Genomic DNA, 26,580 nt, shown 5'->3' with positions numbered 1-26,580 from the left:
AGACGGCATTAAAACACTTCTTTATTAAATAATATGGATTATTACATTGCACTAGTACTCCGGACAGTTAGTTAACATTTAGGGCATGGGGGTAAGCACCTTTATTTTTGCATTTGTACATGTTTGGAGCCCGGACAGGCTAGGTGCTGAAAGTCCTGTTGTCCATGGAGGATAGTGTCTACGACTCTCGTAGATTGAAAATGTCAGAATCATAAAATACATCTATACTATGAGAGCCGTATTCTACGGCTACGGTGGACTAAATGAAGCCTAGCAGTGAGCTCGCCTACAGGCAGGAGTCATCATTCATTCATTCTCACTGATCTGTGGATGTTTTCTGTTCAGTTGGAGGACCAAACCAACCAATCACACCACGGCTTCATCAAGGAGACGCGCTCCTCACCATCCTATTACCAGCTGTGAGAGAGAGTGGAAGAAACAGAACAGAAGAGACTTACGACGCAACAACACGGACAACACAGGACAAGAAAGTGCAAATGCGTCATGAAACACACTTCTTGTTCTCATCTATTATTCAAACGGGAAGCCACTTCTTGGAGGCTGTACAGGAACTTTGAGGGTTAACTTTAGACCTAAATCATTGTGTGTTGTTCGTCCGTGTAAAACTAGTGATCATCCTTTAAACTGCCGAGTCCTTTTCAAGTGATGCAAATGGTGGTGCGATGAGAGAAACATCAAAGTAAACGCTTCTGATTTATAGATAGATCACACATGCATTCGTGAAAACTTGGGGGGAAAAATCTTTCCAGAGATCTCACTTTCCAGGTTATTATTTTTTTCCCTTCAACTTTGCGTTGCCTCCATCTCCAGTGATCTATCTCAGTAGGCTACAGTGTCTCCAGTCTCCAGTGATCTATCTCAGTCTCTCAGTAGGCTACAGTCTCTCTATTCTGGCACATCATCATCATCATCATCATCATCCTCACATCAGGCTGGATGTCGCAGACAGCGTGTCATTGAGATTATAACCGAGACGAGACCCCAGACGGGTTTGCAGCCAAAGTCCCCCAAATCCCCCCAACAACTCTGTCTCCTAATGTCACCAGCGGACATCATGATCAGCATTGGACTGCTGCTTAATCTGCATGTCTTTTCTCACGGTAAGAAGAAGCATTTATATTTTGTAATGTCATTTTTTAAAACCCTACTCTAGGCTAGTGAGTCGTAGTCTAACGGTTTGTGTGTGTTTGCTGCTGAGTTTCTATGTTGCGCGTAAAACATCTCCCAAGTCAACTAGTGAGACATTTCATTCTGATGGGAATGTGTTAGTAGGCTACTGTGTTTCAACCTTTTCATGTCAAGGACCCCCAAATTGATAGCCGCGGACCCCCATCTCAAAAATTGTTTGCGGACCTCCAGAAGCAAAGACTGTAGTTAAAAATATTCGCTTTAAAAAAAAAAAAAACTCTCAAGAGTTAAAGATCTACTGTATAAGGGTCCATTTGGTTACCAACTCTCCATCATTTAGCTGGGGACCACCTGGAATCCCTTCAAGGACCACTGGTGGTCCCCGGACCACTGGTTGAGAACCACTGGTCTAATCTACAGTTTTAAAATTAAATGGACACTCTAATCATATACTATATACTATATACTGTATGTGCTGACTATAGTTTGTGTGTCTGATCAAATAAGCGTCAGTGCAGCCATTATGATTGTATGTCATTAATTCTAATAACAGTAATTAGTAATGCTTATTATTATTTAAAATAGACCTACATTATTACTACTGTAACAGCAGCAGTGTCATTTGTCATTAACAAAATGCATTAGCATAAAATGAAGAAAAAGGTCAATTAGGAGTCATTTTCTGGTACTAAAGCCTTGATAATATAAATCTTTGGATGTCTCCATTTTCCATGACATTTCAGGTGTTATAGCCTCTCTAGTTGAGCTGTTCATGTTGAAATATTGATTGGATTGTCATGAAGCAGACCATACATCATTTTAAAGCTGCAATCCGGAACTTATTTGAATGAATAAAACGCTATTTTAATCAATATGTAATGGTAGAGTATTTTAATACAATACATCTGCAGTGGTTGGAAGTATAGGTCTCCCTGCTCTTCCATTGAGACATTTTAGAACATGGTGTCTGGTAGGACAAGTAGTACTGCCCGAAGCTCATAAGCCCAGTATCTCCCCCTGGACAAAGTGAGGATTCCATAGAAGTTTGGTCTCCCCAACTAGCGGGAGACCATGGGTTCCAAACCGGACAGATTGTAGCTTTTGATAATTAAACTGGCATTACATTGATTAAACATTTGGCTAGATGATATACAGGATGAAAGATGAACATTGCCTTTCTATTGGGATAACTGCAAGTGTGTCTGTCTGTCTGTCTGTCTGTCTGTCTGTCTGTCTGTCTGTCTGTCTGTCTGTCTGTCTGTCTGTCTGTCTGTCTGTCTGTCTGTCTGTCTGTCTGTCTGTCTGTCTGTCTGTCTGTCTGTCTGTCTGTCTGTCTGTGTGTGTGTGTGTGTGTGTGTGTGTGTGTGTGTGTGTGTGTGTGTGTGTGTGTGTGTGTTTGTGTGTGGTCCCCTTAATGTGTGCTTTGTCACTAGAGCGCCTTTACGGGTCCCTTTGGTTCCATCAGTGTTAAATTAAGATTTTACAGTGTAAATTGGGGATGCCAGAGATAAGAATCGTATCAAATGGCGGTCCGAGCCTAATGCATATCAAACTGGGGGGTCCTTGAAATGAAAAAAAGGTTGAGAACAACTGCTTTATCATCTTTGTGCAGTTGCGCTGATATCCGAATGTGGGAAAATGGTGCATTTATATATACTGTAGTGGTTTCATTCAAAGTGCTTTACACACACACACACACACACACACACACACACACACACACACACACACACACACACACACACACACACACACGTGCGTGTGCGCACACACACACACACACACACACACACACACACACACACACACACACACACACACACACACACACACACACACACACACACACACACACACACACACACACACACACACACACACACACACACACAGACATCGGAGGAAACGAACCATGCAAAGCACCAACAACCTGTTCACCGGGAGGCAGTTGGTGGGTTCAGTCTGTCTTGCTCAAGGACACTTCGACACGAACCCTGGGGGAGCCTGGGATCGAACTGTATGGGAACCTTCTGTTTCCCAAGAGGTCGCTGTACCTCCTATACTGCAGTGGTTCCCAAACTGGGGGCCGGGACCCCCAGGGCGTGGTCCCCAAATTATTTTGGTGATAAGCTTGAAGTGCAACATTGTTTTCTCACTCAACAGTAAACAAACCAACATACAGTATAATTGTATGCAGGGTATCTGCACATTTCTAAAGTTACAATTTATTTATTTAATGACTTTTAAGACGTTTTTAACACCAAATTGGCCAAATTGTCAAATATCAAGTAAGAAAGAGGCAAACATTGTGAAAACAGCCGATCTACAAGTTTGGCTATTTTCACAACATGTGGAACCGAGTCAAACTAAATGTAATGCCTACAATTCCAGGTGCTTGTCAGCCTGTCAGGGTGGGAGGTCTCCAGTTCAAATATGATTATTTTGGGGGGTGGGGGGGGGGGGGGGGGTCGCAGCACTGACAAGTTTGGGAACCCTTGTCCTACTGCAGTGGTTCTCAAACTGTGGGTCGGGACCCACAGCGGGGTCCCCAAATGATTTTGGGGGTCCCCCCAGATGACAGTTAAGTGACAATTTAAGGACTTTTAAGACCTCGTAGTGCCTCGCAAGAGCCGCTGTGAGCTTGTAGATCTGCTATTTTCACAATATTTATCTGTGGAACCGAGTGAAACTAAATATAATGCCTCAACTCCTACATTCCAAGTGCTTGTCAGGGTGGGGGGTCCCCAGTTCTAATATGATTATTTGGGGGGGGGGGGGGGGGGGGGTCGTGGCACTGACAAGTTTGGGAACCCTTGTCCTATACTGGACATGACATGGTCCAGTTTAGTTTTTGGTATAGGCCACCAGCAGGTGCAGGGCCTATTTCCTCCCCCTTATTATTACCATGCAACAGATGCCGCCTGGCTGCATGAATATAACACATTACATCACTGCTCCTGTAACAATGACTTGTAATCATTCACGCAACTCCCTGTGGCGTTGTTTGAAGCTCTTAAATCACCCAGCGGACCACAGCACAGACAGCACAGTGATCTATTGTTGTGCAGATGAAGTTACGAGGAGGAGGCGGCTGATATTAGTTTTACTTTATTATTTATTATGTATATTCACTTTGTCTCCACGGGTCTCTCTCTCTTTTTTTATTGGCGGGTCGTGTTTCACGCGGTGTCTGTGACAGTGGAAGACAGTACCGTCTCACACAGACAGACATGGAGCTGTACATGTCTACAGTGGTAATGAGACTATTTATTAGTTTCATTTGGTCTTTACATAAGCGTTGTCTTTTGTGGTCAGTTTTACTGGCCGAGTTCATGTTTCATGGAAGGACCTCCTGTGTGTGTGTGTGTGTGTGTGTGTGTGTGTGTGTGTGTGTGTGTGTGTGTGTGTGTGTGTGTGTGTGTGTGTGTGTGTGTGTGTGTGTGTGTGTGTGTGTGTGTGTGTGTGTGTGTGTGTGTGTGCGCGCGCGCGTGTGTTGTGAGTTTTTTGCATTCTTCATGCAGACCACCGTTCTCTCTGCTCACAACCACTGTGCTTCCTCTAATACAGTAATAGCTCCCTGGAGCCCTTCCTTTTAATGCGTGTGGAGAGAACCAGATGGGTGGCATTCACTGCGTTTGGGGGCATATGGAGATAGTTTTCAGGTGCCCACTAAATTTCATTTAACTCTGAGAGTGTACAGAGTGTATACCCTAACCCTTACGGGTCCATCCGATTCCCTCTGTACAGTCTCAGAGTGAAACGAACACTAAAGATTGTACTGTGGTACGCTGCCAAAAACGAGAGCTCTCAGCGCAGTATGCTGAAAATGACAAATACTTTCCTTTGATCATCTAGAATCAAGCCCTCTATTTATATACTGTAGCTCTCTCCAAACAATAAGTTACAAAAAGCTTTATAATAAAGCTTCGTAATAAATGTCCTATAGCCCTCATAGCCGCGGGAAGTAGTTTTAGGTTAAGGGTGCTATATGCGCACGCATGCACGCACGTGCAGCGCCCGTGCGTTTTTTTTCTGGGTTTGCTACTTTTTTTTGTTTTTTTTTGTTACTTTAATTCTGTTCATTCAGTTCCAGAACACATATTGCACTAAATCCCCCCAGATAACGACCAACAACAACAGGCACATTATGCAATTAAAAAAAAAAAATTGTATTTATTTATTTATTTATTTATTATAGCGGTAATGATAGCCCTTATGTTCATATGTTATCGTACAAACCACACCCATGAGGCATTTGGGTGGGCTAGAACAGTACAGTATGTTATTGTTACTATGAGTCATTGCTGTATGTTAACAGAAGTTAACTTTTGTTGATCATTATTTCCAAGCATGATCGTCACATGGTTAATGCAGTATGACTCTTGATTCAAATTGAAATCCAAAACTAAATGTAAATGGGATCTCCTTCGTTAAAAGTGGAGTGTCACTAACAGTACACATGGGTTTTTATTCATAGTGAATGCAAATGATTTGACACACAAAAATGGTGTTTGTTCAGTGTTTCCCTGGGGTGGTTGAGGTGTTTAGAATCAAGCCCTCTATTTTTATACTGTAGCTCTCTCCAAACAAAAGTTACAAAAAGCCAGGGGGTCCCCAGCAAAGTGTGTTAATATAGCGTCACAATCATTTTAATCACTTAAACCATATGTTATACTTTGGCTATTCAAAAATACCAATATCTTTTAGATGGGGGGGTCCGCAGCCAAAATACATGTCATTTTGTGGGTCCTTGACATGAAAAACTTTAGACGTTCTCATCAGTAGGCTATGCCATGTCTCATCATCGGGTGCATTTCTCCTTTCCGACATGTCGCCTTTCCGACGTTGACGAACCCTATACCTAACCCTAACCCTAACCATAACCGCACGCGGAAGCCACTAGTCGGAGTGGTGAGATGTCGGAATGGAAGGAGCACCCCCTCATCATCACTGGTTCCTCATCTATAGCTTTAGTTTAGTTGAGGAAAGGTAAAAAAAAAAAAAAAGCGACATTAAAATGTAGTGTATTTCCTGAGGATAACACATTAAAGCAGTGCATGGTTCTTAACCTTTCTGCCCCCATATGTCTATGGAAATCTTTCAAGGCCCCCAAAGGCTGTGGCTCCATCTGTACATATATACTCCAAACCTCTTAAGGTGCTATATAGCACCTTTAAAGATATCACCAAAAGAGGTTTTATGATTGTGAGCCAAAAAAGATACTTTTATTGCTATTTAGCACCTTTTTGTTTAGTGTGCAGGAGACTGTTGACGGACAGCTGTTGGCTGTTGCATTGGGGAGGCCTCTCTACCAGAGAGGCTGTCTGCCAATCAGATTCAGAAGGTCATCGGTTCATCCCCTGGGTCGCCCATCTACGTGTCAAAGTGTCCCTGAGCAACACTCTAAACCAGCGGTCATTAGCCCTTTTCTGGATCAAGACCCACACAAAAGTGGGCCGTGTGCATTTCCAGTGCATGTTTATTTTAATGACCACCAGTCAATCGATAGTGTTTTGGCTCGGCTCAGTGGAACCAACATGGTATACTTCAAGTTGTCATTTATTGCTATCACTATGAAAACAAGTTTTTCACGGTTTTAAAGAACAAATTCCGTGTCATTTATATTAAAAACTAAGTTTTTGTATTAACGTTATATTATCATTAAAATATGAATGATAATACCCTAGGTGGGGTTGGCGAAAGGGCCTTTCTGTGTGGAGTTTGCATGTTCTCCCTGTGTCCCCTAGGGCAGGGGTTCCAAAAGTTGGGGTCGCGACACTGACGGTGGGGTTGCGAAATTATTTTGGGTTATAAAAAAAAGAAAGAAAATATATATATATATATTTTTTAACAGAATGGATGAAATATACTCGATTTTTTTTTACATTTTACCATTTTAATACATTACAAATGCACACCGAACGTGCAAGTTTATGTGCATAAATTACCTCGAGGGTTAGGTGGGGTCAATGACCGCATTATTTTGGGGTCGCGGGCTGAAAAGTTTGGGAACCCATGCCCTAGGGTAGGTACCCTCACAAAAAACATGCAGTAATCCTGGTCTCTATACTGCCTCCCCCTGGTCAGCCGGGGCGCCTAACTGGCTAACCGTCCACCTAGCAGTCTGCTAACTCCTCATGCGTTGAAGGAAAGTATGAGCTCAGTTCGGGGGCTCTCCCCAGGCTGGCAGAGGGAGAGTAGTGCCCAGGATTACAAGCTTAGGCATTGGCACTGGGTGAAAAAATAGGGTTACAAAATCGTGGGATCAAAAAAATATAAAATATATATTAATGTTTAGCCAATTAATGGGGGCCCACTTGCAATATCCTCACAGCTAGTAGGCCACACTAGTGGGCTGTGAGGATTTGGCCCACAGGTTGGAAATCGCTGCACTAAACTCATAACATCCCCCCACCCCGACCTCCAGCCGCCCCCCGTGACTGCTCCATCTGAGCAGCTACCTGCTGGATGAATACAGAAAAGTAATTCCCCCCTCCCCTGGGAATCATATAACACTGCCTTTTCCCTTGAATCTGTGACCTTTTGTTTATGGGTTTTTGTAACACCTGGCATACTGATGTGTTAAAGTGTGGGTCTGCATACCCAATTCAACAGGAATGAAACCTGAGCCGGGTTCTGAAATATCATGGCTCTTTTCCACTAGCGAACTGTGTGCCGTGCTGTCATAATGTAACATATACCCGTATATCACGGGTTCGAGGATTTGTTTCCATATACGTACGCTAACTTTTTCATGTCAGGGACGTCCAAAATTATATGTAGGCTATTTGGCTGCGGATCCCCCCCCCCCCCATCTAAAAAAAAAAAGTTCCAGGGATTTTTCTAAAATAGCAGATCTACAAGCTCATAGTGGCACGGTGCAAGGCTGGTGAGGACCCAGAAGCAGAACCATGCAGGCAGGAAGGTCTAATGCAAAGTATTTATTCTGATTTAACACACATGGCTGGAGCAGAACATCATGACAACATTTATAACCTGACAAGGAAACATGTATAAACACAGGGCTTAAATAGACACAGACTAACAAGACACAGGTGAACTCAAAGACAATCAACACAGGGATTGGCTGGGAGACTAACAGGACACAGGTGGAGAAACGAGTAATCACAGGGGGGTGAGACAAGACAGGTAGCAAACACTAGGGCAGACAGGAACACTAGGAACAATACTACACAATAAAAGTACAAGGAGAACAGGAAACAATAGGAACGATACTACAAAATACGATACAAGGACACAGATCCTGGCACATAGCGTGAGCTTGTATATCTGCTATTTTTTAATAGCCAAAGTATAAAATATGGTTAAAGTGGTTAAGATGATTGTGACGCTATATTAACTAATTTAGCTGGGGACCCCCTGTTACCCCCCCCCCCCCCCCCCCCAAGGACCCCTGAGGGTCCCCGGACCATACTTTGAGAACCAATGCTACACACAACCCATTGGGAACCCATGGGAGGAGCTATAGCGGTGCGGTTGCTCTGGTTCGGTCAAGCATAAGTGACCACACTGGATCCCGACGCTACGGCAACACAACACCGCCATTTTTAACCAATTAAGCCCTAGTTTGTATCTTTAAAAAATTTTCACAAATAGCTAAAATAGCTGATCTACAAGCTCATAGAGCATCAGATTTTTCTACGCATGTTCAGACTAGCTCATTGACTTAAGATTTTATTTATTTATATCGTTTTTTTTATCACTACACAGTTTTGTTTTTATATATTTCTGATGGTAAATACATTGAAATAATGACTCCTGTAAAGAGCATATTTTGCCTCACAAGGCAGCTCTGTGGTTGAGACGCTCCAGTGAATGCTTTCGTTCATTATCATTAACCACTTGAACAGCATCTCTAATCTAGGGGGGAGATTCGCTGTAAAAAGAAAATGTTTTCCCTTTTATGACCCACTTCCTCCTTCAAGGGTGGTTCTGATTGTAATGGAAAGGTTTTAGAAATAAAAGATCACAGAAGTTTTCAGTTTCAATTCAAAAAGTTTCAGATTATCCCATTTAGACCTGAGGCCGATTCTAAAAACGCCTTCTAAATCCTGACCTAAGTTTTCTGAAAAACTTATATTTATGAATAAATGTTTATTCAAAAATTACAACAAATGTATGTTGCTATATACTGTACATAGCAACAACTACACCAAGAGGGGTTCCCGTCTTGAAAGGTATAGTTACAAATAGGGGTTCCCGCCCAAAATAGGAGGTTATGGGTTACCCTTCGTAGTCGAAAGTATAGCCAAAAGATTTCTGCACCGAAGCGGCCCAGATTTTTGAACTGACTGACCTGAGCCCTAAAATGAAAGTACCACACTAATGAAGGCTCTTTCTTATCTCTCTTAAGCACTGAGTCTATAAAGTTTGCTCTTCATGGAAAAAGCCGCTATACCCCTAAAGTCTTTCCCCACTTCTGCCAAGTCTTTGTTTTTGTGAAACCTAATACTTTAGTCTTCGCTAGGATGATGACTCTGTGCCCGGAACCTTGGCAGTAGTGGGAACTTCACAAGAAAGACTCCAGCCCTCCGAATATGTCTGTCACCATTAACACTTTGCGGAGGTCAGGGCTTCCAAGTCCAAACCAATTACGTGCCCCCCCCCCACCCCCACCCCTTCAAGTTGCTTTTCCAGCCTGTTGTTTGCTTGCAGAGATGCAGTCTGGGAGTCATTTACAAGCTGAAAACAGGGACGATTGCACCTGTATCCTATAAAAGGCACTAAATTACTTGGCTCCAATTTGACATTAAAGAGCCTGTTACTTCCAACGTAGAGAAAGCATCGTGTTCGATCCGCATGTAGCAATTTACGAGAGAGGCGATGTACCTGCTCCTTCTGTTGGAGGATTTGCTTACATTGCTTTGGATGTCAGAGGAAAAGGTGGTGTGGGAGCAGAACTGTCGACCATGCAGGCCGGGTTATCGAGTGGACACTTTGGTCACAGATGTTTGGGGCCACAACAACACCCAAAGCCTCGTTTATACTTGCGCGCCGGTGTCGGGCTCAGTAAATAGCAGATCTACGAGCTTGTATATTATCTGCTATTTACTGCATGCAACACCATGCATACAACTAAGTATATAAATCAGGCTTTATTTGGCTAATTCCCATGTCACATTCTCAGTTTTGGTGCAAAGTGTAGCCATACTGAGATTGTCGGGTCTCTTCTGTACATGTAAAGTGTCTTGAGACAACTTTTTGTGATTTGACACTTTAATAAATTGAATTGAATTGAATTGAATTGAATACTGTTATTAGGGTATAGGGTGCCCATTTCTATGTCAGTTTTAATCCACTTACTGCACGATAATCGCAAGATAAAAAGCAAGCTTTCCTCATTCCTTCATTCAGCCTTTTATTGAGTATCTTATCTTAACAGACAAGGCAATGGCAATCCATGCAGCTGCTGGTACCTGACACTGAGATGCAATACACTGAATGGGTTTGCGACTGGCGATCATGTTATGTCCAAAACGGTTATTTCTCAGGAAATGGAAAAAAAAACTAACTGTGTTCCAATGGATCTAATTTAGTTATTTAGTCACAAACTCTTCTTTTGTGTGACACTGTAGTATGTTTAAGTATGGCATGAAATGACGTAAAAAGTTGAAATGTTAAGATACAAGGTTTGTGCCTGACAGAAATGATATCTTCTTTGTTGTTCATTTGGGCAGACATCATGTTTGTGCTTGACACAACTTGACGTACGTTTCTTCATGAATCCAGTAAGTCATGAAACATGAAGCTATTACTGTTACTCACACCAATGAGAAAATACAACAACAAAAAAGCAATCTTAACCCAATGTTAGTGAGTCGGGACCTGGATGTTTTTTCCCCCCGGATGGCTGGTTTCAAGATACACAGATTCTGATCTTTTTTAGAGATAAACTATTGCTATCATAGCTACTCATATATAATTTGTTAAGGAGAGAGGCGAAGAGGAACTGAGTTTGTGGTGGTGTTGCATTTCCAGACAGTGTTTGGGGGGAGATGTATTTTTTCGTATTATGCTGGGGAGTTACATTAAGACAGAGCTGTGTGTGTGTGTGTTCTCCTGTGAGATGCAGTGGTGTACGGAAGAGATTGTTCTAAGAGATGTGGAAATGAGGCATGTAATAGAGAGAGTTGCTTTTTGAGGCAGGCAGGCAGACAGACAGACAGACAGACAGACAGTTCACAACAACAACACAAAGAGAATGATGCCGGTCCCAAATGATACTGAGGATTAAAGCTCAGAGCCGAGAGGTTTCTGTGTTGAAGCAGTGAGGAAAATGAGTTGTTGTGAAAAATGTAAATCGAGATGTGCTCAACAGAATGTCAAGCTTACACCTGAATAAGTGATAGATATACAAGTATGTCCTAGAGACCAGTGGTTCTCAAACCTTTTCATTTCAAGGACCCCCAGTTTAGTAATGCATTAGTCCACGGCCTAACTCTGACAGTGTGCAAATGGAGCCAAAAGGACCCGAAACGGGTCTATTTGGTTCCATTTGCACACTGTCAGAGACGGAGTTAACAGGCTTCTAAGGGTCCATTTGGTTCCTATAACCATCAGCTGGGGACCCCCCGGAACCCTCCAAGCACCCCTGGTGGTCCCCACCTGTCTGTCTGTCTGTCTGTCTGTCTGTCTGTCTGTCTGTCTGTCTGTCTGTCTGTCTGTCTGTCTGTCTGTCTGTCTGTCTGTCTGTCTGTCTGTCTGTCTGTCTGCCTGTCTGTCTTGTCTGTGTCATTATGGAGATTTCCGTATCTGCCTGTCTGTGTCCCTTTTAACGGCCATATTCTGAGTTCTGTGTGCAGGCATGCCCAAATACACACACGCATGCACACACGCACACACGCACATACACATACACGCACACGCACACGCACACGCACACGCACACGCACACGCACACGCACACACACAGCCTTTACTTGCCATGGGAGAGCAGTGATAAAAAGACAGAGAGGGTGGTAGGCTTGCAGCGATTGGTCAAGCATGGCGTAACTTCCTGAGGGGGGTGCTACGCCCGGTTGACCAATCAGCCGCGGCTAAATTGCCGCCGTGGGCTGCGTTGGCACGGTGTGTGAGCTGCCCCACCTTCAGGAAATTGCCTTGTCAAGCAATGAATGAAAGTCAGCTACCAAACCAACATTGTTGGCACTACAGTTTATCTGCCACCATGTTCTGTGGTGGACAGTAACCCGAGTACATTTACTCGAGTACTGTGCTCAAGTACAAAGAAACATAGCCTTGCCCTTTAACACTGGCTGTAAATGCTGCAGCGTGGTTGTATAATGCAGAAAACACGAAATACTAATATGTAACGTTTCCTTTCGTTGTCGGGCAGAAACCTCTTATATTCCATGTTTTAACCTTTTGTGTTTTTTTCGTAAACTAACGCCCTACTTGATCATACCACAGCGTCACACAAAAGCATCAAACGTGGCAGATCTGCAAGCTCACGAAGCGACGCGTTTCGAGCTTGTAGATCTGCAACTTTTGGCATTTCTTTTATTAGAGTTCTGAAAAGTAACTGTTTTGGACACATTCCACCCGACAGAGACGATTTGCTTTAACCCATTCAATGTGGGAATGCATACTGTGTCATTTTAGATTGTTTAGCTATAATCATTATTTTATACTTTGGGCTATTCATATAAGATAAAGATAAAGATAAAGAAAACTTTATTGTCCATTAAATTGACATAAAATGGAAATTTGTCTTTGGCACACCATCAGTCAGTTACAACAATAAAACATTACAAAAATACACAGGTGCATTAAAATACTATATAATAATGCACTCACATTAACACAACAACAGTGGTCATGAGCAGTGGCGATTAGACTATTTAAACATTTTCTTATTTAAAATGTCCACAGCAGTTGGCACAAACGACGTTTTGTAACAAAAATAGCAGATATACAAGCTCACAGAGTGCTGCGCTATGAGCTTGTAGATTATTTTGAAAAAGCGCAGAAAAAGCACATCAGAAAATATGATAAACATTTCTGCAACATTTTTAACTCAAATCTTTGCTTTTGGGGATTTTACAAATGTCTTTTTTTTAAAATATTTTTGCTATATTATCAGTGGTTCTCAAACTTTGTCAAGGACCCCCAAAATGATATGTATTTGTCTGCGGACCCCCCCCATCTCAAAATATGTTGTTCCAGAAACCCCCAGAGGCAAAGATTTGAGTAAAAATATTATATAAATATATTCAAAGATTTGCACACATTTTCACGATTTCTTTTCAAAAATAGCAGATATACAAGCTCATAGCGCGGCACCGAGTGCCGCGCTATGAGCTTGTATATCTGCTATTTTTGAAAAGCCAAAGAAATCTAAAGGGACACAGATGCATTCCCGAATTGAATGGGTTAAGTATTGTTATTTCCGTATCCTGCTACAGTATAGCTCAGATATCTCAGAGAATACCCAGACCTAATCAACTGAGGACCCTTTGATTGAGCTGTGTATCAAAGAACTTTAAATGATAAGGAATCAGCTGAGGGTCTTCTTCTTTGATCAAGGCTGTATGTCCCCAAAGAACCGTAAAATGATTGAATCAGACTCAATTATTTTCTCCAATTTACTATCATTATCTTCTTTGTCATGACGAGTCCCCTTCCAGCCCAATAAGTCCTGTCTCTGGGTTCTTCTTGTGGGAAAGGTATATTATAAAGTCTGTGACAGACATGAGAGGAGGTCTTTTGGGAGGACGCACTGACAGAGGACTCAGGGGGAGGTGCAGGCGGGAAGCCTGCCTCGTCTGAGATGATGTCTGCTTGCTTGATGTTCTTCTGAATAAACTTCTAAGATATTATGCATTCATCTTCTGCATGGCATGGATGATGTAATAGTTCCACTACAGTTGTATGCCCTCCAGTGGTGGACAAAGAAGTACTCAATCCCAGTACTTTGAGTCAAAGTACAGATACACCTGTCAAAAACCAAACCAAGAACCTATCATCAGTCTAAACAGTATAATATAAAAACTAACACGCTATCTAAATTACATTTTAACCTTTGCATAAGCCTGCAAGGTCATCAAGGCTAGGGTAAGTGCCAAGGCAAGTGCTACGGACTTAAAGGACAAGACCACTTTGGTAGAGGTTTGGGTTGTGTAGTTACCTTGCCATGATGTAACTCCAAAGGTGGACAAGACATCTAAAATAATTGCTCCATTGATTAGAGATTGATAATTCAAAATATGCTCCTCATTGACTTACATTGTACGGTGAAACAGCTCTCAAAGTCACACTTTTAGCACGTAAACGAACACAAACAAAGTTGATTCGACAATATAGAACATCACCAAACCCAGTACTGTTTTTTTTTTAAATACAAAAGTCAACTTCCTGCTGATTTTACTATTTGAAGATCCGCGGATCCAGTCCGGGTTTTCTTCTTAATAAAAATAGCTAAATCAACAGGAAGTTAAAAAAGCAAACAGTACTGGGTTTGGTGATATTCTATATTGTCTGAATCAGCTTTGTTTGCGTTTGCTTATGTGCTAAAAGTGTGACTTTGATAGCTGTTTCACAATGTAAGTCAAAGAGGAGCATATTTTGAATTATCAATTTCTAATCAATGGAGCAATTATTTTAGATTTCTTGTCCACCTTTGGAGTTACATCATGGCAAGGTAACTACACAACCCAAACCTCTACCAAAGTGGTCTTGCCCTTTAAGTATTCAAAAGTACAAATTAGAAAGCGCATTTTCTTCAAACTGTCATTGACATTTTCCAAAGAAATTCAAAAATGTTCCAGAAATCTTCGAAAAACATCAATAAACCTATACAGACCCACAACGTGTCACATGCGTAGTGAGCTTGTAGATTATTACTATTTTGTCAGGTCACAGTGAACTTAGTCAGTCCAAATTTGATTACATTCCCTAGCGGAGGCATAAAAATGCATGATTTTACGGGACAGAGCTGTGTAACAGATTTACAGGTATTTAGACTCAAGAGCATGAACGGCGGAGAGGTGGTGTTCTCCAGGGTTGTCTAATCTGATTTCCCTTTAATAGTCCAGTACATTAACCCTATTTTTTTTACATTATCGATACGAAGCTGATAATAGCGCCACATTTTGTATGAGGCTTCTTTAGGACCTACTGATGGATTCTAGCCTTGGGTACCAAACTTTATTTTGAATATTTTCCATACATTTAGGCTTATCAATATTCATAAAAAAAAACAGGCCGATTCACCTTTTGGCCTATAACTCTTGAACCGTAGGTCATAGCATCAAAAATATTTTTTCCCTGGACTCCTTGGATCATGACTGCTTTGGCATGGGTGCCAGTTTGGATGACAATTCCAGAAGTCTCCAAAGCATGCAGAGAGCTGATCAAATGCTCTTGTAAAGGGGACTGTTCCACCTGCAAATGTGGCAAATCAAATTTGGACTGTTCTCCACTTTGCAATTGCAAATGTTTGACTCACAAGACCATTTGTACTTAATTTGGCGCAAAAACAGTGACATTTGTAGAATTTGTTGCGCCCCCTATGGGTGGAAGTGAAATCGCATTGGCTCTACGTTTATTAATGGCCCCTCAATGATATGAATTTAGGACAGATAGGACGCTGTGTTTATGATTTGTGCCATTTTTTTCCAAACAGACCCTCCCACAAATTTCAGAAGCCAATCGTAGCCAATCCGAAGGGAATATGAAAATTCTGACTGATAAATCTTGATCACATGACCAAAGACAGAGGGTGTGCCGATTTGTGTGAGTTTTGGACAAAATATTTAGGAGTAGTAGCAAAATATGTGTTTTGAAGATAACGCAAAATGGCGGAAAATCTTGAAATCGGAAAAGAGGCGGGACCTATATGCAAAGTTGCGTCATGATCCAAGGAGTCCAGGGATTTTTTTTTTGATGCTATGACCTACGGTTCAAGAGTTATAGGCCAAAAGGTGAATCGGCCTGTTTTTTTAATGAATATTGATAAGCCTAAATGTATGGAAAATATTCAAAATAAAGTTTGGTACCCAAGGCTAGAATCCATCAGTAGGTCCTAAAGAAGCCTCATGCAAAATTTGGCGCTATTATCAGCTTCGTATCGATAATTTTGCGAACCGACCCCACTATAAGGGAAGCAGTAAAAAGTGAGAAAAAAAACTTCACAATAGTTTAGTTTCTTCTTTTCAAACACTTAATAGCTTCCCATCCCAGCCTCTCTCTGGCTGCAGACAAACCAAGGGGAATATACGAGAAAAATAAAGCAGGTTAATGGGGATCATGTACTGTACTCGCTGCCTCCCAAACAAATGCTTGATCCCGTGCTTGCTTGCTTGCTTACCTCTGTTACTCTACCGTCCGTCAGCAACTCTCTCCGCAATTAAAACGCTCCTGCTGTGATCCAAGTCTCATCATCACTGCCCAGCCAACCATATGCCCCTGCTTATACCTGCCCCTCCCCCTCTCAACCAATCAGCATTAGACAGAAGGCAGAGTGAATTCACTCAGAGAAAGGAAAAAGCACATCAGAAAATATTATAATCGATAAGAATCAAGATAATGTTTTATCTCTGCTTGTGGTCAGACTGAATTGAATACATGCATTTCCTTTCAGGAAATGTAGACTGTCTAGATATGTCTGATATTTATGTTTGATGATATCACAATGAAGCAAGGTACAGTTATACAATAATGCTGATAACACAAAAAAGCCCTGAGGTCGTTAACCACATTAAACCAGGTGTCCCTATTTTGGTCAAATTTTTTTTTTTTTATTTGATGTTTTTATTCGCACAATAAAAAACTGTACAAAGGTAACATTATTTTAAAAAAAACACAGAAATAAGTGCAGGTGAGAAAGGAAACCCATATAGGGCTTATACAAGGTTCTCACCTAAAATAATAAGCAAGTAGTAGTAGTAAGTTAAACATAGTAACCAAACATAAGACACGACAAACAACAAGTACTGTGTGTGTGTGTGTGTGTGTGTGTGTGTGTGTGTGTGTGTGTGTGTGTGTGTGTGTGTGTGTGTGTGTGTGTGTGTGTGTGTGTGTGTGTGTGTGTGTGTGTGTGTGTGTGTGTGTGTGTGTGTGTTTCTTGATTCATCAGGCAGGCCCTCAGTCTATTGTTTAAAGTTACTGAGTGAAGATGAAGAGTTGGTAATAAGTATGTGTGTATTCCAGAGTAAAGAACCTCTGTCTTTAATGGAGAACTGTCTATGAGTGGTACGGCTGAAGGGAGGATGGAGATTGTCGGATTGTCTAGTATTATAATCACGATACTTGCAAGTTGGTCTTAAAATATTCAAAATGGTCAAAATTGGTCAAAGTTTGAAATTATTTTAATAGCAAAAGTAAAAGATCTAGAAACGCACGTGTACAAGTGACATAAGGCTAAGAAGTAGACATGGGTTCAGTGGTTAAGAAAATATTTCCATCCCCCCTCCTCTGTTTTCTTTTTACAAATCGAATCGAATCATGCATATGACACAGGTGTGTGGGTATATGTGTGGATTGATAGTGCTGCGGGGGCAAACACTGCACGTTAAACATCCTGAGTATGAATTTAACTCTAGAGAGGGTCACAACGGACCCCGGAAGAGTCCGCTTTGACCCTCTCTGGAGTTAACCCATTAAGACCGGAACTGCATACTGTGTCATTTTAGATTTTAGCCTATAACAATTATTTTATACTTTTGGCTATTCAAAAATAGCAGTATCTACAAGCTCGTAGCGCTTGTAGATCTGCTATTGGGGGGGGGGGGGGGGGAATTGTGAAAATGTGTGCAAATCTCTGAATGTATATGTTTTTTAAAGCGAACATTTAACTCAAATCTTTGCTTCTGGGGGATTCTACAAATGTCTTCTAAATCCTAACAGTTAAAAAAAATCTGTGGTTCTCAAACTTTTTTCATGTCCCCCCATCACAAAATATTTTGTTCCAGGGACCCCCCAGAAGAAAAGTTTTGAGTTAAAAATGTATATACATATATATATATTCAAAGATGTTCAAAATGTTCTTGATTTAAAAAAAAATCAGATCTACAAGCTCATAGCACGGCACTCAGAGCCGTGCTAGGAGCTTGTAGATCTGCTATTTTTGAATAGCCCCAAATAAATCTTAAAATGACACAGATGATGCGTTCCCGGTCTTAATGGGTTATGAAGACCATTATATGGGTTATTAAGACCCTTTTGACCCTCTCTAAAGTAAAATTCACACTCAGTATTTCCGAGGCTATGCAGGTGGGTCGATGGTGGGGGGGGCGTTGATAAGCGCGGCGTTGGCCTTTTATGGGGTTAACCCTCATCAGCTTTGCCTCACCAATTCTATTAATCACCTCTGTGAGGAATCAATAGAGTGCATTACTGCTCGCATATTGCTGCGATTCATCTCGCCTTCTCTCGCTGCTGCTTCCTATTTTTCTGTGTTGCTCTGAGCACACACACGCGCGCGCACACACACACACACACACACACACACACACACACACACACACACACACACACACACACACACACACACACACACACACACGCACACACACAACCACGTTTGTATTACTATAACTTGTGAGGACATCAACATTTTAGGAGAGCGGTTATTTGACTATTTTTGTACTATTTTGGAGCCGAAAATAGCCGATCTATAAGCTCACAAGCTTGTATACATCTGCTATTTTCGGTGCAGGACACCACCGACGCGCAACTATAAGTTTAAATCAGTTCAACTCTTTAACCCCTAAACCTAACCTTTATTTAACCTGTTCAAAAAGCGTCTGTGTCATTTTTAGTTTTAGCTGTATAACGTACGTTTTTCTGAAACCTCTTAGGATTCAGTGATTTAAAACAGTGGTTTAGAACAGTGGTTCTAAAAAAAATAACAGATATACAAGCTCAGCCTCACAGCGCGTCATTTCGTGGACATTTCTGCCGTGGTGGTCCTTGACATGAGAAAGTTTCATGTCAAGGTTTTAGTTTTTTCAGAAAAACTGTTTGGCGCATTCCTAAGCCAATCATTTGATTACCGGTAGAAAGATGCTAATGTATCCGGTAGGAGACTCAAAGGAGACTCTTTGAGACCGCCGGTCATCAAATTATTGGCTTAGGAATACGACAAAAACAAAAAAATCTCCATGAATTCAATGCTTCATACATGGAGTAATTGATAGAAAATAAGTTTATATAAAAATAAGTACATTTTTGGGGTGAACTACTCCTTTAAGCACAACAAAACATCCATTTCTCTTGTGAGGATCCAGGAAAATAAGTCCTCATAACGTCATTTCTCAAATTCTACTACATCTGGTCCTCACAAGTATACTAGTAATACAAGACACACACACACACACACACACACACACACACACACACACACACACACACGCACACACACACATTAGCTGCGGTGGTAGAGATTAAACGACCTCGGGGTGGGCGTGGCAGCTCTTCATCATGAAGGTGGTGGCAGCTGCTACCGAAAATTGTCGCCGTAATTATGACCTCTCTGTCTGACGAGTTGGTCTGCACCTCATATGAGCTGTAATTATCTCTGTGTGTGTGTGTGTGTGTGTGTGTGTGTGTGTGTGTGTGTGTGTGTGTGTGTGTGTGTGTGTGTGTGTGTGTGTGTGTGTGTGTGTGTGTGACTACACTTGTGAGGGCCAAATGTCCCCAGAACTATAGTAGAATTTGAGAAATAGATATTGTGAGAACCCTAGTCCTGGTCCTCACAATGAAAATGGTTGATGGTTGTTTATATGAAAAAGATGTTTAGAGATAGCTTCACAATAGAGGTGTAACGAGACAGTAACTGCATCGATTCGATGCATCGATTTTAATTTCAAACTATCTAACTATATCGATATACAAACAGCTACATATCGTATCGTTTGACTTTGTATCGTATCGAATCGTTTTGCAATGCAAATAATCAATTGTATTGATACTAAGTACTTGTGCATTGTATTTAGCAATTTAATAAGAAAAAGAGAGAGGGGTTTAATTACTTTTCCATTCCATATCACTACACACGTATCGCTGTTAAAATGTATTGTTACACCCCGTACTTTACAATTAGAAAAAGATTCAGGGTGGGGTTAGGATTATTAGGCCTTTTTAGAGCTAAGGTAGGTTTAGGGGTTATAGGGTCGTATTTATGCCTGACACTTAGTTGCGTGCCGGTGTGTGGCGCACGCACCGGAAAATAGCAGATCTACAAGCCTACGGCTTGTTGTTGTCAGCTTGTAGATCTGCTAACTTTCATCTTAAGCTTTATGGTTAAAAAAAATGTAAAAATGGCGTACAAAGAGAATCGCTGCCCTAAAATATCGATGTCCTCGCAAGTATAGTAATACAAACGTGTGTGTGTGCGTACGTGCTACATCAGGCACGTGGTCGTGGATACGTGAGTCTCGCATACGCAGGCTTTAAAATAGGACTGGATCTAAAAGTGTGTGTGTGCTTATATGCGCGTGTGTTGCGTGTGTGCGAAAATTCTCTGGTGTAGATCGGCCGTGAGAGGTGATTTGGCAGTGTAATTGCTCCCAGTGTCTTAGTGCTCATGCAGGTCACCCTGTAGGAGCGGACATGGTGTGTGTGTGTGTGTGTGTGTGTGTGTGTGTGTGTGTGTGTGTGTGTGTGTGTGTGTGTGTGTGTGTGTGTGTGTGTGTGTGTGTGTGTGTGTGTGTGTGTGTGTGTGTGTGTGTGGTGCAGAATAATGAACCAACTGCTCTGTTCACTGACTGGCCTCCCAAAAAAACACTTCTCACATACATTATTCTGTTTAATTGCACAGCCCAGGGCCAATGTTTTACTGCTGCACTGTAATGCTGTATTATGTACTTTACATTACTCTATTGCTTCTCATATATATATATATATATATAGAGAGAGAGAGAGAGAGAGAGAGAGAGAGAGAGAGAGGGAGAGGGAGAGGGAGAGAGAGAGTCAGAGAGAGGGGGACGGACGGACGGACGGAGGGAGGGAGGGAGGGAGGGAGAGAGACAGAGAGAGGGAGAGGGAGACAGAGAGAGAATGAGAGAGAGAGAGAGAGAGACAGAGAGAGAGAAAGAGAGAAAGAGAGAGAGAAAGAGAGAAAGAGAGAGAGAGAGAGAGAGAGAGAGAGAGAGAGAGAGGGGGAGAGAGAGAAAGTGAAAGAGAGAAAGACAGAGAGGGGGAGAGAGAGAGAGAGAGAGAGAGAGAGAGAGAGAGAGAACAAGAGAGAACGAAAGACAGAGAGGGGGATAGAGAAGGAGAGAGAGAGAGAGAGAGAACCATTAGTTTTAATTTCGATTACGTGTCCACACTGTGAGGGCCCAGGTTTGTACGCCTTGGGGACCAGAGACTTGTACAAATGCACGGCAGCACCACAAAGGCTGAATGGCACTTTAGTTGTTTATTGTTTTGACATCTGGACGCCTGTACTGCCTACACTCCCATTTACACTCTTTTGTTGTGTCTCAATGGGCGCTGTGATTGCACAGTCATTCTTTAACAACCGCATGCAATGCTCAGAACCTACAAAAACAAGGGGAGGACTAGAGCAGTGGTTCTCAAACCTTTTCATGTCAAGGACCCCCCAATTTAAGATGTATTTCAACATGGACCCCCATTTGAAAATATTTTGTACCAAGGACCCCCTTACAAAAATTGTGTCAAATTTGTTACAACTTTTTTTAATATAGCCGACGTATAGCATGGTTAAAGAGGTAAACTGATTTTTTAATGCTATATTAACGCATTCGGCTGGGGACCTCCTGGAACCCCCTCAAGGACCCCTGGGGGTCCCCGGACCCCACTTTGAGAACCAATGCTCTAGTCCAGAACCACTGGACTAGAGGTGTACATAATTGAGCTGCCAAACATTGATTGAACTTCACTTTACATTTACATTATGGTCTTTCTTCTAGGAGCCGTAATGCAGGGCAGTGAAGTGATTTAGGTCCAGACAAGCTTTCAAATGTCATTCGTTCAAAGTGTCATTCTTCAGAGGGACATTTCAGAATGTATAATGAGCGAGTTCATCAATAATGGACCTTCTTGACCTTAACCGTTGGCCAACAAATGACACCCATGTGTCAAATATTGAGTTAAGAAGTTTCATGGTCGTGTACTGTGTAGTGGTGGAAAGTACATTTACTCAAGTACTGTACTTACAGTAGGTACCATTTTAAGCATTTTTACCTTACTGGAGTATTTCCAATTTCCAATACTTTTACTTCTACTCCACTACATCTCAGAGGCAAATATTGTTCTTTTTTTACTCCACTACAATTATTTGAAAATGTAGTTACTTTGTAGATTTAGATTATTATTTCAAAGCATACACTAACCACTTCAGCCCTATATACTTTGGCTACTTGAAAATAGCCGATCTACAAGCTCACAGCGCGTCGCGACACGGTGTGAGCTTGTAATCTTTTGTTTTCAAAGGATTTTATACATTTGGGAAACTTGCAAAATGGGACATTCGCATAATTAGTACTTTTACTTTTGGTACTGCGGCAACCCAGGGGTAGTGGAGGTGAGATTCACAATAAAATAGGAAACACGGAGTCAGGTTCAGGGAAAAGGGGTGCTGGGTCAAAACTCAAACGTAGGAGACTTCTCGTCTTGGGGCTGTGACTTTTAGCCTATGCTACACACGGGGGGCTCTGCTGTGCTGTCCTGTGGGCAGAGCAGAGAGGGAGCAGTGACTATAGATTCCATTGGGGGGGGGGGGTTGGAACCCTGCTTTCCCCCACGGTGTTGGAGCTCAGGTGGCCTAGGTGGGGTGGGAGGGAGAGAGAGAGAGACCAAGTGAGCCATAATATAATGAGGACATCAAGTTCATCCAACAGCGTTCCATATGGTTCCGAATAATGAAAACTCACTTGCACTGACGTCCTTCCACTTGACCGAGAGTGTGCAGCCTGCTTGCTGTCTGTCTCCAACTGACTAACCAGTAGTGATGTGTCGGTCATGATCGATTCGTTCAAAATAACTAGTTCTTTGCCGTGAACGAGCTCGCGTTCACTTCCTGAAACTGTTACGTTCACGCTATCGTTCATGCCCCCCCATCCCCTCCCCTCCCCTCCCCCCGTACACCAAAACGGGAGGGCGGGCTGTACGCGCGATTAAAAAAAAAAGAGTTTTACACTAGAAAATAACGCTACTGAACGAGAACGTGAACGAATCATTTGAACGAATCATTGCCGTGAACGTGAACAAAATCGTTCGTTCACTGAAATGAACGTTTTTTCCCACCACTACTAACCAGATGCCTGGGAGCTGGTGAGTTAAGTACTCAGCTGGCTGGTGGGCTGCAGGTGTGACCACAGCCAGCTACCTATACTTTACATACTATACTTGACATACTTTTACTCAAGTAAACACGCACACACACACACACACGCACGCACGCGCTCGCACACGCACACACACACACACACACACACACACACACACACACACACACACACACACACACACACAGTTTGTATTGCTATACTTGTGATGCGGGTCTGGATGGAGAAAAAAAATAATTTAAATCTTTGGGACCCCAATCTGCACTGTACAATTCCGTGTCAGAATAGGTCTGAGATATTAGAGTGGTGCTAATCCATTCAGGGCTTTAAAAACTAAATAATACAACAGCTAAAATCTAGTTTGGGAGCGGATAGGGGTTCAGTGCTCCCTCGCCCGTTGCTCTGGCTGGGTGAGGCAGGCAAATGAAAGTATGTGAAAGGTCATTGTATTGAGTGCTGGCTGTTTTTCTTCTTCTCAAACCTGTTTGGTTTGTCCATATTGTGCCTATTCTCTGAATATTAGTACCTGTGGCCGTGGGCCGTTTCTGTGAGTGCTGGCGGCAGTGGCAGTTCTTTTTCAGTTATTGAACTATTTTTGAGCCGTGCACCAGGCACGGTAAACAGTGGCTCACTTTCACTTAGTTGTGCTCTCATTGTTTCTAATACACCCATTAAGACCAGGAAAGCCTGTGTCATGTTTTGATTTCTTTGGCTTTTCAAAAATAGCAGATCTACAAGCTCATAGCTTGCCGCGCTATGAGCTTGTAGATCTGCTATTTTTGAAAAATCTTAAAAATGTGTGCAAATCTTTGAATATATATATATATTTTTAAGCAAACATTTGTAACTCAAATCTTTGCTTCTGAGATGGGGTTCCGTGGCCAAATACATATCATTTTGGGGGTCCTTGACATGAAAAAGTTTCAGCACATGAAAAGACATGAGCATGGATGTTGGTGACTCATAGCTCTGTGAGTCTTATAGCAGCATATCTGTATTTATACCCCATGGATTCCAGCTTTGGCAGATTTACCACCATGTTGAAGGAGCATATCATCATATATCGTATCGTATCGTATCGTATCGTATCGTATCGTATCGTATCGTATCGTATCGTATCGTATCGTATCATATCCCTTCAAACTTTTTGGTGTTTCTTCGTAAATTAACATCCTACTTGATCATACTACAGTGTCACACAAAAGCATCAAAAGTAGCAGATCCAAAAGCTCGAAACGTGGCGCGAAGCGACACGTTTTGAGCTTGTAGATCTGCTACTTTTGCTATTTTATTTAATCATGAAAATAACAGTTTTGGACATACAGTATGAGGTTTCTACCCAGCAGAGACGATCATATCATATCCCTCTGTCGGGTGGACACCTTGTATGTCCCGGACCGTAACGTTTCAGGAAATGGAAAAAAGAAAACAACTATCTGTCTTCCAATGGATCCAATGCAGTTATTATTTTAGTCACACGCTCTCATTAATAATCTTAACATGTTCAATGAATATGTTTTTGTTGAATTATGGAGATACAAGGTTTTTTCTTAGCGTTTCTGATGTCTGTCATATCCCAGTGAGTTATGCCCCCGTGGTGGGTTCTGGGATAGGCAAACATACAGCCTACAGAATTAGATGTGAGCGTCTGCTCCCATGGATACCAGTCAGCATGGGCTTAATTGAAATACGTGGCCATTTAATCCATTAAGACCGGGAACGCATCTGTGTCGTTTTTAGATTTCCTTGGCTATTAAAAAATAGCAGATCTACAAGCTCACAGCGCGGCACACTTGTAGATCAGCTATTTTTTTTTAAATCGTGAACATTTCTGCAAATCTTTGAATGTATATTTTTAAAGCGAACATTTTGAACTCCAATATTTGCCTCTAGGGGTGGAACAACATATTTTGAGATGGGGGTCCGTGGCCAAATACTTATCATTTTGGGTGGTCCTTGACATGAGAAAGTTGGAGCACCACTGATATAGCAACATACTGTTAGGATTTAGAAAAAAAATTTAGATATGTATTTGGCCGCGGACCCCCATCTCAAAATAGTTTGTTCCAGGGACCCCTGAAGCAAAGATTTTTGTACATTTTCAAAGGTTTGCACACATTTTCACGATTTTTCTAAAATAGCAGACCTACAACTCGGTGCCGTGCTGTGAGCTTGTAGATCTGCTATTTTTGAATAGTCAAAAAATGACACAGATGCGTTCCCGGTCTAAATGGATTAATCACAGTGCTCAGCTTGTTCCGTGTGTATGTGCCTCCTTGTGTGTGTGTGTGTGTGTGTGTGTGTGTGTGTGTGTGTGTGTGTGTGTGTGTGTGTGTGTGTGTGTGTGTGTGTGTGTGTGTGTGTGTGTGTGTGTGTGTGTGTGTGTGTGTGTGTGTGTGTGTTCGCGCACGCACACGCAAACGCTCTCCCTCTTACAGTACGTGATAGATATAAATTATATAAATGAAGCGTACGCCTGTGAATGCATACCAGGCCAAAAAATGGTGAAGCTATCAGCTTTTTTTCCAGGTGTTCATTATGCCCAATCACGAACACTTCCTCTCCCTTATTATTACAGTATAGTCACGTCAACGCATAATTCCGGTAATAGCACGAGCGTCTCAAAGCCCGGTTGTCAGCACATGCCTGGCGGTCACAAAAAAAAACGAGAACGATTTAAGCTAAATTAATGAGATAAAAGGAACAAAGTGTTGTGCATATTGGCAACGCAGGCACATTTCCTCTGGAGCTGAAACAATCCTCACTCCCAAAAATAAGTCTTAAAGAAGTACTTTCCAGGAACTGTTAAGGTGTGTGTGTGTGTGTGTGTGTGTGTGTGTGTGTGTGTGTGTGTGTGTGTGTGTGTGTGTGTGTGTGTGTGTGTGTGTGTGTGTGTGTGTGTGAAATTGTGAGCCGCCGGCGGCGGGCCACACTAAAGGTGTCCATATAGGAGAGTTTGCAAGGACAACAAACTGTCTGTGGATGATGGAATCCTAAGGGACAGGACCGAGCAATTTGGGAGTCAGACTAGAGTTAAAGTAGACTCTAAGCTGTACTGAATGACTGGGCTGCAATAACTCTATAGAGACGCTGACCGATTCCCTGACATTGGCAGGAAACCTGTCCTCGTGCGTGTGTGTGTGTGCGTGTGTGCGTGCGT

At 42.1% G+C, this 26,580-nt stretch overlaps 1 protein-coding gene across 1 annotated transcript in view; it reads left to right on the top strand.

The window, feature by feature from the left end:
* The first annotated feature begins 939 nt into the window (after positions 1-939).
* LOC308090198 (GDNF family receptor alpha-4-like) overlaps positions 940-26,580 on the top strand; it is a 44,202-nt gene continuing 18,561 nt past the window's right edge. The window contains exon 1 of the mRNA XM_080435262.1: positions 940-1,121. Coding sequence (XP_080291388.1) covers positions 1,058-1,121 — 64 coding nt within the window. The 5' untranslated portion in view covers positions 940-1,057. The remainder of the gene's footprint in view (positions 1,122-26,580) is intronic.

This window comes from Gymnoscopelus braueri (genome assembly GCF_963280865.1).
Source record: "Gymnoscopelus braueri genome assembly, chromosome: 8".
Classification (NCBI taxonomy): domain Eukaryota; kingdom Metazoa; phylum Chordata; class Actinopteri; order Myctophiformes; family Myctophidae; genus Gymnoscopelus; species Gymnoscopelus braueri.
This window is presented reverse-complemented; position numbering and strand designations above follow the sequence as displayed.